General features: G+C 37.2%; 1 protein-coding gene across 1 annotated transcript in view; it reads right to left on the bottom strand.

Moving 5' to 3' along the window:
• C7H8orf34 (chromosome 7 C8orf34 homolog) overlaps positions 1–12,449 on the bottom strand; it is a 110,445-nt gene that overhangs the window by 28,459 nt on the left and 69,537 nt on the right. The window contains 2 exon segments of the mRNA XM_088799379.1: positions 4,582–4,610; positions 10,466–10,594. Coding sequence (XP_088655505.1) covers positions 4,582–4,610; positions 10,466–10,594 — 158 coding nt within the window.

Genomic DNA, 12,449 nt, shown 5'->3' on the forward strand with positions numbered 1-12,449 from the left:
TTTAATAGTTACTAAATCCATTACTTTTCACAGAGAAGGAAACTAAAGCTCAGCATCTATAAATAACTTTCTGAAGTCACATAATTAGAAAATGACAGGAGTCAAGATTCTGCGGATTTTTCCAGAATACCAGGCTACTTCCTTGAGCAGTGAACACAAATTCCAACAGTGAGACAAGGGTACCATTTGTGATGTGGTTGCTGTATTCTCGAAGATCTCACTTTCTGCAAGAATGATCAGGGAAGGCTGGAGCTTCAATGATGGAAAATAGTCGGGGTTGGAAGGATGATAATGAGTGAAAAAGTGAAAATAAATTAAAAAAATATATGTGGGAATAAAACTGAAAGCAACAAAGGAACAAGACAAATAAACAAAAACTCATAGACACAAACAATAGTTTAGTGGTTACCAGAGGATAAGGGGGGAAGGGGATTGTAGAAAAGGGTAAATGGGGTCAAATATATGGTGATGGAAGGAGAACTGACTCTGGGTGGTGAACACATATGATATATATAGATGATGCATCACAAAATTGTATGCCTGAAACCTATGTAACTTTACTAACCATTGTCACCCCAATAAACTTTAATTTAAACAAAAATGTGACCTGAAAGTACTATAGTCTGGCTGCCTTCCACTAGATCTTGTTGAGTACAGCACAGACTCTGAGAGAGAAAAAGAGTGAAATAAAGCATAAGATACATATTTAAATGAAAAAATGGAGACTGCTAAGTCTAGTCTTAAGGAATCTGGACTTAATTTGGTAGGTAGCAGGTAGTCACAGAAAAATCTTCAGCAGGGTTTGGTTTTAGGAAGATTCCTCCCGTGGCATGTCTTAGGTAGGGTTCCCTAGAACCAGAGGCCAAGAAACTGATTTACTTGGGGGTGAGGGGGCAGTTCTTAGGGGAAACCTGTAAGAGAGTGAAGGAAGCAGGAGAAGACAAGGGAAAATATGATTCAGCTAATGTCTACTCTCAGCTTGATCCCTTAGGGAGTTCTGGGATGTGAATGACAACTCAGGGCCTTATTTCAGTCAGACATTAGCTGAGGGTCAACCCAGGCAGCTCTGGGCAGGATGCTTTCCATTGGGTTGAAGCAATCCTCAGGAGATGAAGGAGCCCATAGCACCCGACACTCATAGCTGAAGGATGGGTCCCACTGCCCTAGTAAAGGGGAACTGGGCAGGCACCAACCATGCCTACTATGTGGCATTTTGAAGGATGAACTGGAATTGTAGGAGTCTGAAAAATTATATGTAGATATGAAAGGTCATACCATATGACCGTGGATGATGACTGTAGAGGCAAAATAATGGCTTCCCCAAAATATCCACATCCTAATCCCTATATCTCTGAATACATTACATTTCATGTCAAAAGGAACTTCCCATAATTAAGGCTAATGATGTTACAAAGGGGACATCTTGATTAGCCGAGTGGCCCCAACCTAGTCACATGATTCCATAAAAGTGGAGACCTTTCCCAAGCTGAAACTAGAGAGAGATGAGACGGCAGCCTTTAGAAGCTGGAAAAGGCAGAAAACAGATTTCCCTTAGAACTCCAGGGAGGAAGGCAGTCCTCTGACACCTTGATTTTAGCCCAGGAAGACTCGTGTTAAACTTCTAAACTACAGAACTGTAAGATAATAAATTGTCTTGTTTTAATTTATTATAGAAGCAATAGAAAACCAGAATAATGGTTAAGGAAAGGGAAAGGAAAAGATTAATCAATAGGAAATTAATAGAATTCCCACAATTAAAAAAAAAGCCTAAAGATAGTATCTGTTTTATTTTATCTTTCCATTTTACATAGAATTAACAATTCTTACCTTTTTCAGAATTTGTAAACTAGCTTTAAAGCTCACAGAAGAAATAATTTCAATGAAATTATAATCGAACTAGAAAGATGGTGAAAGATCAGTGTTTCATAAAGGTTAAGAAAAATATATATTTACTGAACCCCCAAAGTTGTTAATGGAAGATTAAAAAGAAGAATCTGTATTCATTTATACTATTACATTAAAGACATAAGTGTCAGGTCAACACAAATTGTAAATCATTCTGTGTGACTGTTTTTTAGTATCTGCCTGAGATTCACTTTTTCTTGAGAAAAATGCAAAACAGTGAGCTTCATTGTCACCAGAGGGCGCCATGGGGCAAGCTGTCCCTCTCATCCAAGGGTGGTTCCAGATGGTGGCTGTGATGCTGAAGTCTGTGTTTCTTCTTTATTGTCTGGTACTCTTGAAAATCAGGTATGAGAGTGGGAACATTTTTTTTCTACTAACAAATTTTTTCCCAATAATATCTTATTTAGTATGACAAGTAGTCTTCTTCAATACAAACGAAAATACATGTGCAATAAATTTCAGTAATTTCCATGAAGTCTTCAGAAAGATAAATATTAAGTAAATGAAAATCTACAATGTATGCAACGTGGTTATATGGAAACTCCCCTGAACTAGTGCTTGGAAGAGAAAGGGAGAGAGAGGGGAGGTTGTATCCTGGGCATGATACTTGGAACCAAGAGTCAGGGCATCCACAATTTTTTATCCAGTGAGAGTGAAATCCATGTTCAGTTCAGAGAACAATCAGTATGTTCTTTAGCCAAGGTGTAGACACTAACCCAGCTTCATAGCAAACCCAGAAAAAAGGGAAGGATATGGGCCAAATAGAGTCACACGTGCTAATTGATGGCTCAGGCATCCAGGGTTTCGCAGAATATGTTGGAAGGAGCAAATGAACCTAGCAATGGTGATGATTTTGTGTCTGTACTTAAAATGAACTTAGGGTTTAAGTGCAAGAGCAAGGATTATTAAAGTTCTGCAAATTGTAAGGAAAGTTATAGTATAAGAAGGAGACCAGTTTGAGCAAAGACAATTACTGACACAGAGGATTAGAAAGGCAGGACAAAGACGAGAGACGACACCTGCCAGTTATTCAATCTGCTGCTGTACAGTCACAAACTAGTTTTGCATAGAGTTAATATAGATGGATATTAAAATAATTTTAAAATATGATGGCTTATGAAAGGGAATTCATATTTAAGAGTAGAGTCATAAATTTTATTTATTTATTTAGTAAACCAAAAATGTATTTTTATGGTACAAAATTCAAAAGGCATATTCTTATGTTGAATAGAAAAATGCTAACTATTGTTTTTATAAAAAAATATAATTATTATATTGTAGTTTACTTTTAGGTGCCATAATTATATGATCCCATTTTTGTACAATATTTTCTATCATTTTCTTTCTATATATTTAGCCACCAAGCCCAATATTTCAATGTTTTCTGTTTAGAGAGGTATTTGAATAAATGTTTACCAACTACTGATGGCTATTTCTAGATGCTTCTCCCTTTTCCAACTACATAGCTCATGTGGATTTTTTTTTCAGCCAAAACAAGATATCACAACAGATTAAATACAGAAGCAGACATGAAAATCCAGCGGTTTTCAAGCAAGCCAGACTTTAAAGAGGTTTTTTAAACTGTAAGTAATGTAACTTTCTCACAGATATCTTATTTTAGAAAATAAAGTATTTTTTCATAAAAATATTTGTTAATGTAATGCTTTTGTCACTATTTTTAAAATGAATAAATATCTAACATGTTTATCAGTTTTAATTTCTACCATGGTAAATACTGACACGTATAATCTACATAAACCAAAGCTTTTTGGGGTCCTCTATAATTTTTAAGAGTATCAAGGGGTCTTGAGACGAAAACAATGAGAACTTCTATCCCTATCATTCCTAAATGTATAATTCTAAATTAAATTTCTCTTATGAGCAACAACTCATATAAACATGTTTAACAGACAACTCAAACAATCCAAAAGAGATAGCAGGTTCCCATCCTAACCTGCCAAAACCTCTTTTTCCAATTTTGGTAAATAGGTACCACAGTTCACTTAGTTTCTCCTCCCCCAAACCTAAGAATCAGCACTGACTGATCTTTTCCACAACTCTTCACATCCAATTCATACATAGCAAGTTCCATTGATTCTACGGCTAAAATATATTCCCAATCTAATCATATCACTTCTCACCATCTTCACAACTATCACCCCAGTGCCAGGCATCATTATATGCTCTTGGCATCTTAAAACAAAGAAAAGAAAAAAGACTGAGTAAGGTTTACAAAATGTAGCTGTAGAAAAGAACAAGTGAATTAAGTGTCTTCCATATCACCATCACGTGACATCACCATCACCATCACCACCATCACCACCATCACCATCACCATCATCATCATCATCATCTAGATACAGGCAGAATCCAAATAATTTACACACTATGATATTATTAGTTTCCATTTTTTAATATAGTGATTCACTGATCACAGTGATTCAGTTTTATCTAACCAAATTCAAAAACCCTTGACTCAAAAGAATAGGTGATATATATTTCAGACAATAACTTTCATAAAAAAAAATCGAAGCATATAACTTTCAAAGTTTTAAAATGTTAGCACCAAATAAATTATATTCACACATTTTATGTTTCAGAAACTTTTTCACTTTGAGAGCGCACAAAAACCTAAGTTCTATACGTTCTCTTCATGAGATGCATGGTTCAACTTACCTTATCAAGTTCATCTGAAATTGCAATACCTGGGATTCAAAAGAGATTTATAAAAAGAGATTTAGAAGCAATCTTTAATAACCTAACATTAAAGACAAAAGTTCTATTTGTAAAACTAGGGCATTTTCCATTCTGTTTTTGCTTTTTAGTAGTGAGTCAAAACAATGTGGAACATCCTTTCTACTAATGAAAACAAATTAAGAATTTAAATCCATTATGACAGCATGAACTGCTGAAACAAGGCAAATTATGCAACAAAAAGAAAACAGGTTTATAGGTTGTTAAATGAAGAGCTAATGTGCAGAGATCCCAAACCTTTTGGAGCAACTGTAAACATTTCTAAAGGCCTAACATAAGTTATGCGTTTATGCATGTTTGGGTTTAAAAAAATACATAAACTTATAAATGGTCACTTGTAATAACTCAGCTTTCAAGTTAATGTAGGAACTTTATAGGGTACCAAATGATTTATGTAACAGTCTACAACAGATTTAAAATATATTATTCCATATTATAAAAGCCAAATATATATTTAAATGCTTATATTTACATTTAATACAATATGACAAAAATGTTCCTTTCCAATATTAATTCAAGATTAAACTGGATATATTATTGAAAAATAAATATTTAAAAGACAACCTATTTTAAAAGAGAGAGGAGTAGATATATAAAACAAAATTATCTTTCTCATCCCGAGTCATAAAACTTAAATATTTAAATAATTAAATAGCCTGTGATTTTTTAACTTTTTGCATTAATGCCCTCAGCTCTGCAAAAAGAATTTTCTCATTAAATTTTTAGAAAGCTATCAGCTGATCTTTAATTTTTCTTTTACACTTCAGTTTATAAATCTATTATTCATAAAGATAGCAATAATACTTCACATATCTAGACTGTAGCCAAGAACTAGTCAGTCAAAGGCCTTTGAAGAGTCAAAATGTGTGTTACACACAATTTGCACATTACTCATGAGCTAGTTCCTTGGACCCTCTGTCCATTGTCCACTACTCTCAACTTCAGCTAGCATCAGAAAGGCCTAGAAATTTTACCAGTGAAAAACAGCGACAGAGAAAGGTTGCTACGAAGATAAAGTACTAAGAAGTGATGGGTCCCAGACTAAAACCACTCAACCTAGATAAAGGGCCAACTTGGTTTGGGGAAGGAATTATGTCTCTTAATTGTTCCAGGTGTTCAGTCTTCCATATTGTATTTAGATACCTATTGTTATATTTTCTTACCAGTTACATACTTTGATGATTTTACCTAATAAATTATCAAAATAAATCTCCATTCTACTCTACATAATTCTTTCCACTCCCTATTATCAATGTCAAATTACCTAAGGTATTTTTTCACTTTTTGTTATTTCACTTGTAATCAAAGCTTAAGCTGATTAAAAACAGTTGAAAGAATTTGAAAGAAATACTTCTTTACAGAAGCATGAAGCTCTAATGAGACCCATTTAAACTGAGAGCACCCAGGGTATTTCTCTCAGTGCCAGCAAAACATTCACTGTTCTCCCAATAGCTGGGGGTTTTTCCTTGGAAAAGCTCCAGCCAGTATTTTCGCATGAACCTGCAGACCAATGTCTGGATGGACTAAAGATACTCAACTTTTCATTGCCTCATTTCAGAGAAAACTGCCCAAAGCAGCAAAAGCACAGGCTCAGAAAAGACTGCAAATCCTGCTACCCTGGAAGCTACACCTCACTAAAGCAAAGGACTGTGTTGACCAATGTCACCTAATAGGAAACTGCTACTCTTTGAGTTTATTTACTTACCTACTCTCTTACCTCTCTATTTATTTTAAAGCATAATCCCTTCAATAGATAAGCCACAGTCAAAGTCAAGGAAACTAAATCTGCAAATACCAATACACATAATCTGACACCAGAAGCCTACACTTAGAGCAGCAGAAGGCGGAAGTACAGTGAGGAAAGAGGGAGGGCGGGTCTCCAAGAAGATGGATCCGGAAGACATGGAACCAGAGGTAGCGCTCACCCAGCAAACCGCGACTGACTACGCACTAATCACTGTGCTCTGTGCAGGGGTGACCAGGGGCAGAGTGGCCCTGCCCACAGGAAGCTCAGAGTTCAGGGAGGGGTGTGGGGACAGAGCCCCAGAGAGTAGTTTACAGGCTCTCGGCCTCACGTGGAAGGGTGCTGGCTCGGGTGGTGAATGGCTGTCGGCTGTGGCTGATTGGCCGTCGGCTGTGGCTGGTTAGCCAATTGGCCGCTGGTATAACTGCTGCCACTACAGAGGACTGCCGAGGATTGCCGAGGAGCCGAGCAGAGCCGAGCAGAGTGGAAGAGAGCGGAAGAGGAGGGCCGAGAGAGAGAGGAACAGAGGAGAGAGTGGAGAAGAGTCGTCGGTCGGTCTCGGTTGGCGGAAAAGCAGACGGCAGGACGGCGTCCGGTGGGCCCAGCCTCCAGTGAGACCGTGGTGGTATGACTCCCCTACCTATGGCTCCGTGGGTGTTCCTTTTCGGCCTCACCATATCCTGCGTTCTTGTGTGGGGAGCGGGAGCAGAGACCCCGCAGGCCACCCCGCACGACAAGGGGATAAATGAAAAGCAGGGTATAGCAGAGACATGTGTTCAGAGAACAGCAGAGCAGCACAAAAGGTGACACACCAAATCCAGTCCTGAGGAGGACAGCAACCGAGAAATCATCTTGGAGGAAGCAGTTTTGCGCGGAGGCTAAAGAGAGGAGTAGGACTTAGTTTGGTGGAAATGGAAGCAATGGAAGGGAGGCAGGGTGAGATTTCAGGGCAAGCGGACAGCATAAGCAAACGCACAACAGTGAGTGTGATAAACTCGTGTTGCTAGTGCACAAATGGCCTGCCGATAAGGCATGAGAGACGGTACCTGAGACATGATTAAGGGCCAGCCATGAAGCACCTTCTGTGAGGTTTTAGGAAGTCACAGACTATAATAAGGATCAGGTTTTCACTCTAGAACCATCACACTGACGGCAGTGAGGGCTCACTGGTGTAACAGAGAAGCAAGTTAAGAGTGTGGACAAGACTGGTTGTTTGTTCCTCAAACCACTGCAATCTTTCTCCTGGGCACATGAGCTAGACTACATCTCCCAGCCTCCCTTGCAGTTCTCACAGAATGTGGGCAGACAAGAGACTCTACATTTCCATCTCTAGGCATTAGAAACCTCCCTCATATTCCTCTACTCTCTTTCTGTGTCTGCAGGGCCCTGGAAACCACGTGCTGAAGATGCTCGAATAACAGAATGGACGTAGTCTGCACTCCGGTAATACTTCACCAAGCTACCCCCTGAGTGAGAAAACACTCATATAGTATAAAGCCAGAGGGACTTTGGCCATGAGACTCGCCTCCTACAGGGTGATTGCTATCCAGCCAGCCACTAGCTCGGTAAGCACAACTGTTTTTTCAGTCATGGTGGAGGAACAAAATGCAACAGGTTAAATGGTGAAAACAAAAGATCTGGGCAGTGTTATTGTGAGTGTGAATGAGGGAGTGAGTACTAATCGGGGTGAGAAGAGAATCAGACCCAAGACGTATTTTTAAGGGAAAATGGGCAGTGTGATACCCAAGTAGAGATATGCTTTAGGCATTTTGTTTCAAAAGCATATACAGTCTGAATGGCAAATATACTAAATCCTCACTTAATGTTGCCAATTGGTTCTGCAACTTTAAGCAAATGACATGTAATGAAACCAATGTTACCACTGGCTGATTGATATAAACAAAAGTTGAGTTTCTATAACAGCTCATCAAGATTTATACATATTAATATAAGCCTTGGACATATTAATTGGATAAGGCTCTTTTCATGAACATAACATAGCAATAAACTGAAAACTCATTTTATCATTGTTTGCTCCAAAAGTAAATCTAGCCAAAAGCAGGGCTTTCATGAATCCCAACCAAAGAGTTTCTACTAATGGCAACATTTATAAGATCCTATGATAAGGCAAACTAACTTCTGAGATGAGTTCACTGCACAAGAGTCTAAACACACACTCTAATGAGTTACCAATTAAGAGGTATGAAAAAACTGAATCTCTCTTTCTCTCTTTGTACATAATTATAATATATATATATATATATATATATATATATATATATATATATATATATAATTACTATATATATATATATATATATGTATAAAAATATGTTATACATATTACTTCTCCCAAAATATACAAAGGGGCAATTATAACTTTGATACAAATCATAAAACTAGTAAAACTATGCTATCTAAAAAACATACAGATATTAAAATATAATCCACTAGAATTTACTAGTGTTCTATTTTCCATTTAAGAATTTTTAATATTCTATGAAATCAAAACAAAATTTTAGGGAGGCCATGGCATTAATGTGCTTCTAAAGGTACCTCATTTTTAAAATTGAGAGATATTGAAAAGCCGGAGAAAGCTAGGAATACATTGAACTCACTACTAAAACCATGAAGTATATATGTACGCATGTCTACATATACACAATCCATTTACCAAATCAGAATATTTGTTTGATTGCCGACTTTCATGACAATAACATTTCAAGCTTTTCATTTGAAGTACCTCATTTTAACCTTCACGCCCTACCAGAAGGAGATACAATCGCGTCTCCCCACTTTGGAGATGAGAGAACTAAGGCCTGTGGAGGTTTAATGACATACCTGAGGTTAGTCACCTCATAGGGGGCAGAGCAAAACCTCTAACGTAGGCCCCTGGATTACAGAATCATTGCTTTACGAAAAGTATGTTACAAGCACTGTGCTAGGCTCTGAAAGGAGTCTAAGAATCTGGCCCAGTTCTATCCTTAAGTTTAGAGGCATTAAAAACTCACAAGTCAGATGGAGAAAGACAAATACCATGTGATCTCACTTATTTGTGGAATCTAAAGAATGGAATAAACCAGCAAACAAAACAGAAATAGACTCAGAGATATAGAGAAACAACTAATGGTTGATAGATGGGAGGGGGTTAGGGATTGGGGAGAAGGTGAAGGGATTAGAAAGCACAAATGGATAGTCACAAAAAGCCATGGGGATATGAAATACAGCATGGGGAATATAATCAATAATGTTGCAAAGATTATGTAGGGTATACGATGGGCACTGGACTTATCAGGGGGATCACTTCATAGACAGTGTACATGCCTGACCAATGTGCTGTACACCTAAAGCTGAAGTATTAGGTTGGTGCAAAAGTAATTCCGGTTTTTGCAATTATTTTTAACCTTTTAAACCAAAATTACTTTTGCACCAACCTAATAGAATAAGTTTGACTGTCAACTATAATTAAATACATATATATATATATATATATATATATATATATATATATATATATATATGGTCACAGGATGTGGAGTACAGCATAGGGAATATAGTCAATGATATTGTACCAGCTATCTACGATGTCAGAAGGCAGTCGTTGGGGGGGTTATCACTTTATGAGGGGTGTAAATGTCTAATTATTACGTCATTTTGTACACCTGAAATAAATAAATCTTATGGAGGTAATAGGTATGGTTATAAATTAAGATGACAGAAAACAATGGGGTCCAAAAGAAAAAAATGAATAAGATACCATTAGGTGTGCATCTGAGCTCAGTAATAGTGACCTTGTAGAGAAATTGAAGTCAAATAGCCATTGTGTATGAGTGGTGGCGGCGGGGGAGGGTCTATAGCTCCTCCTCTGCATCAGTACTCTTCCCAGGAATCTATGTGCTATGCAAGATCGATCCTCATTTCCGGTCTCATGCCCTTGCCACTCCTCAACCTCTCACAGAACTCTAATGAGGAGGTGGGAAATGGATTACCGGTAATACTAAGGAAGGTTTCTACTTTAATATTGGTCAGGAATATCAATTATAATCAAGTCACTAAACTTACTTCGAGAGAGATTCTCAAGGGCTTTTCCCAGCTTCTTGCTCTCTTGAAGGATGTGGTTCAGTTCATCAAAATCACGCCTTTGTGGTTTAGTCCGCCAGTTCCATTTAGGATGATCTACTGACCTTGGCACTACGTTTGAAAAAAATGATTACTTCATAAGCAGACGACACAGTGATAAACACTTACTATTCGTTGTTACGTGAAAGACTGAATCAAGATCAATGTACAGAATAAAAATGTTTGTGTTGGAAATGGTTTTCTTGTGAGCAAACACAAGTGGGGAAGTTATTAAGCTGGGTTTTAAGAAATGTTTTAAATGAACAAGCAAAAGGAAGAGTGACAGTGTTTATAGAAAAAAGAAAATTCAGGTACACATTTAAAACTAATAATTTCTATAATTTCGGGAAAACACACAAGCAAAGTATATTTTGTATTATGTTTTAGCAGCTTAAATTAACCACTAACTTCTTTATCAGTAATTAGGCACTATTTCTAAGATATTCTTGCTGTCTTCTAATAAAACATAGAAGACGAAATACATGTATTTATTTTTTGCTTCCCTCCAAATTCCAAATTCCCACTAAAATTATAGTGAAAGATGTTTTTTTCTTTTCTTTTTGGTCAAAGAATTAGTTGAACAAGGAGAGAAGACATTATTAGACAAGAAATAGCAATCTATTTTATTGGAATATGAAAATGGATTGATGAGTAGTAAATGGATTCAGAAAGCTAGAGAATACTGAAACCTAGTCCCTGGAAAGAAAGAGAGAGCGATGCCCTCCAAAATGGAATTTCAGATCATTTATTTAAGCATTAAAACATCAATCAAGGAGCACCAATGTCAAAGTAACAGAATATAAAAACTTAATTGTTTTTCAGATCAGAGGAACTCATTAAATGTCCAGTATAATTCAAGGCATATTTTCACAAAATTTTATAACAGTGGCCACAAAGAAAAGATCTTAAAGGCTTTCAGGGACAAAAACAGCAAATCAACCTGCCATTAGACTTCTCACTAGCAATGCTTGGCCCCAGAAGACATGGGAGAAATTCCTTCAAAATTCCAACAAAAGATTACTTCCAACTTAGAATTTTATATCCAGCTAACGGACCGAGCAGGATACTTATAAGGGCTCAAAATTGATCTTGCAAGCACTCTTTTTCACAAAGCTCCTCATGGAGGCGCTGCATCAAAATAAAAAAATGGAATGACTTGGGATTCAGGGAATAGGTGATCCTCCATAAGAAAAAGGAAGAGGGATCCCCAGGATGGCAGTGAAGGACGATCTTAGGAGACAGTAGAGAAAACGGCTAGAGTCCAAGGAGTCAAGACTGGAGTAAGAGGACAGAAGGCTACATGAGGGAGGGCTCTAACATTTTTCAAATGCAGTAAAGTATAAAATATACAATAAAATGAGACAGATGTTAGGATTCCTTGATGTGTTTGATCACATTGAGAGTGTTTCATACTTTAAGGCAGGGTTTGGCGAAGCATTAGTGATGGAAACCTAGAAAACTAACAGAAAAACACCTCAATTATTAATTCTAGAAACAAATCGGACATCTTATGGCTCTACTATGAAAAAGGGTAATTAATAGAGACATACTAATATCAACGCAGAGTATGTATTCAACCAACATTTAAAATATCTGCATGACTATCATGTGAGGACGAGGTGAAGGCTGGAATATAAAGCACGAAGTCTTAGAAGGAGGGCAAGAGAGGATTCCTCCAATTTAAGAAGGAAAAGAGAACCGCATTAAGTACGTTGTATGTTTAGATGTGTAGACTTGTGCACCAAAAGAAACATCTAAGAGTTAAAAGTGGTTCCATGTCAGAAGCAGAATCGGGGAGAAGAAGGACACTGTAGCCTGGTACTACGTACTACTTTACTTGTTAAACATAATTTTGTTTTGATAAACGTAAGTTTTAAAAAATGTTTGTATGGTAAGGCTATAGGAAAAGCAGACTGTTGGAATATCT

Source organism: Rhinolophus sinicus, chromosome 7 (assembly GCF_057876585.1).
Source record: "Rhinolophus sinicus isolate RSI-liver-muscle chromosome 7, RSI-T2T, whole genome shotgun sequence".
Lineage (NCBI taxonomy): Eukaryota > Metazoa > Chordata > Mammalia > Chiroptera > Rhinolophidae > Rhinolophus > Rhinolophus sinicus.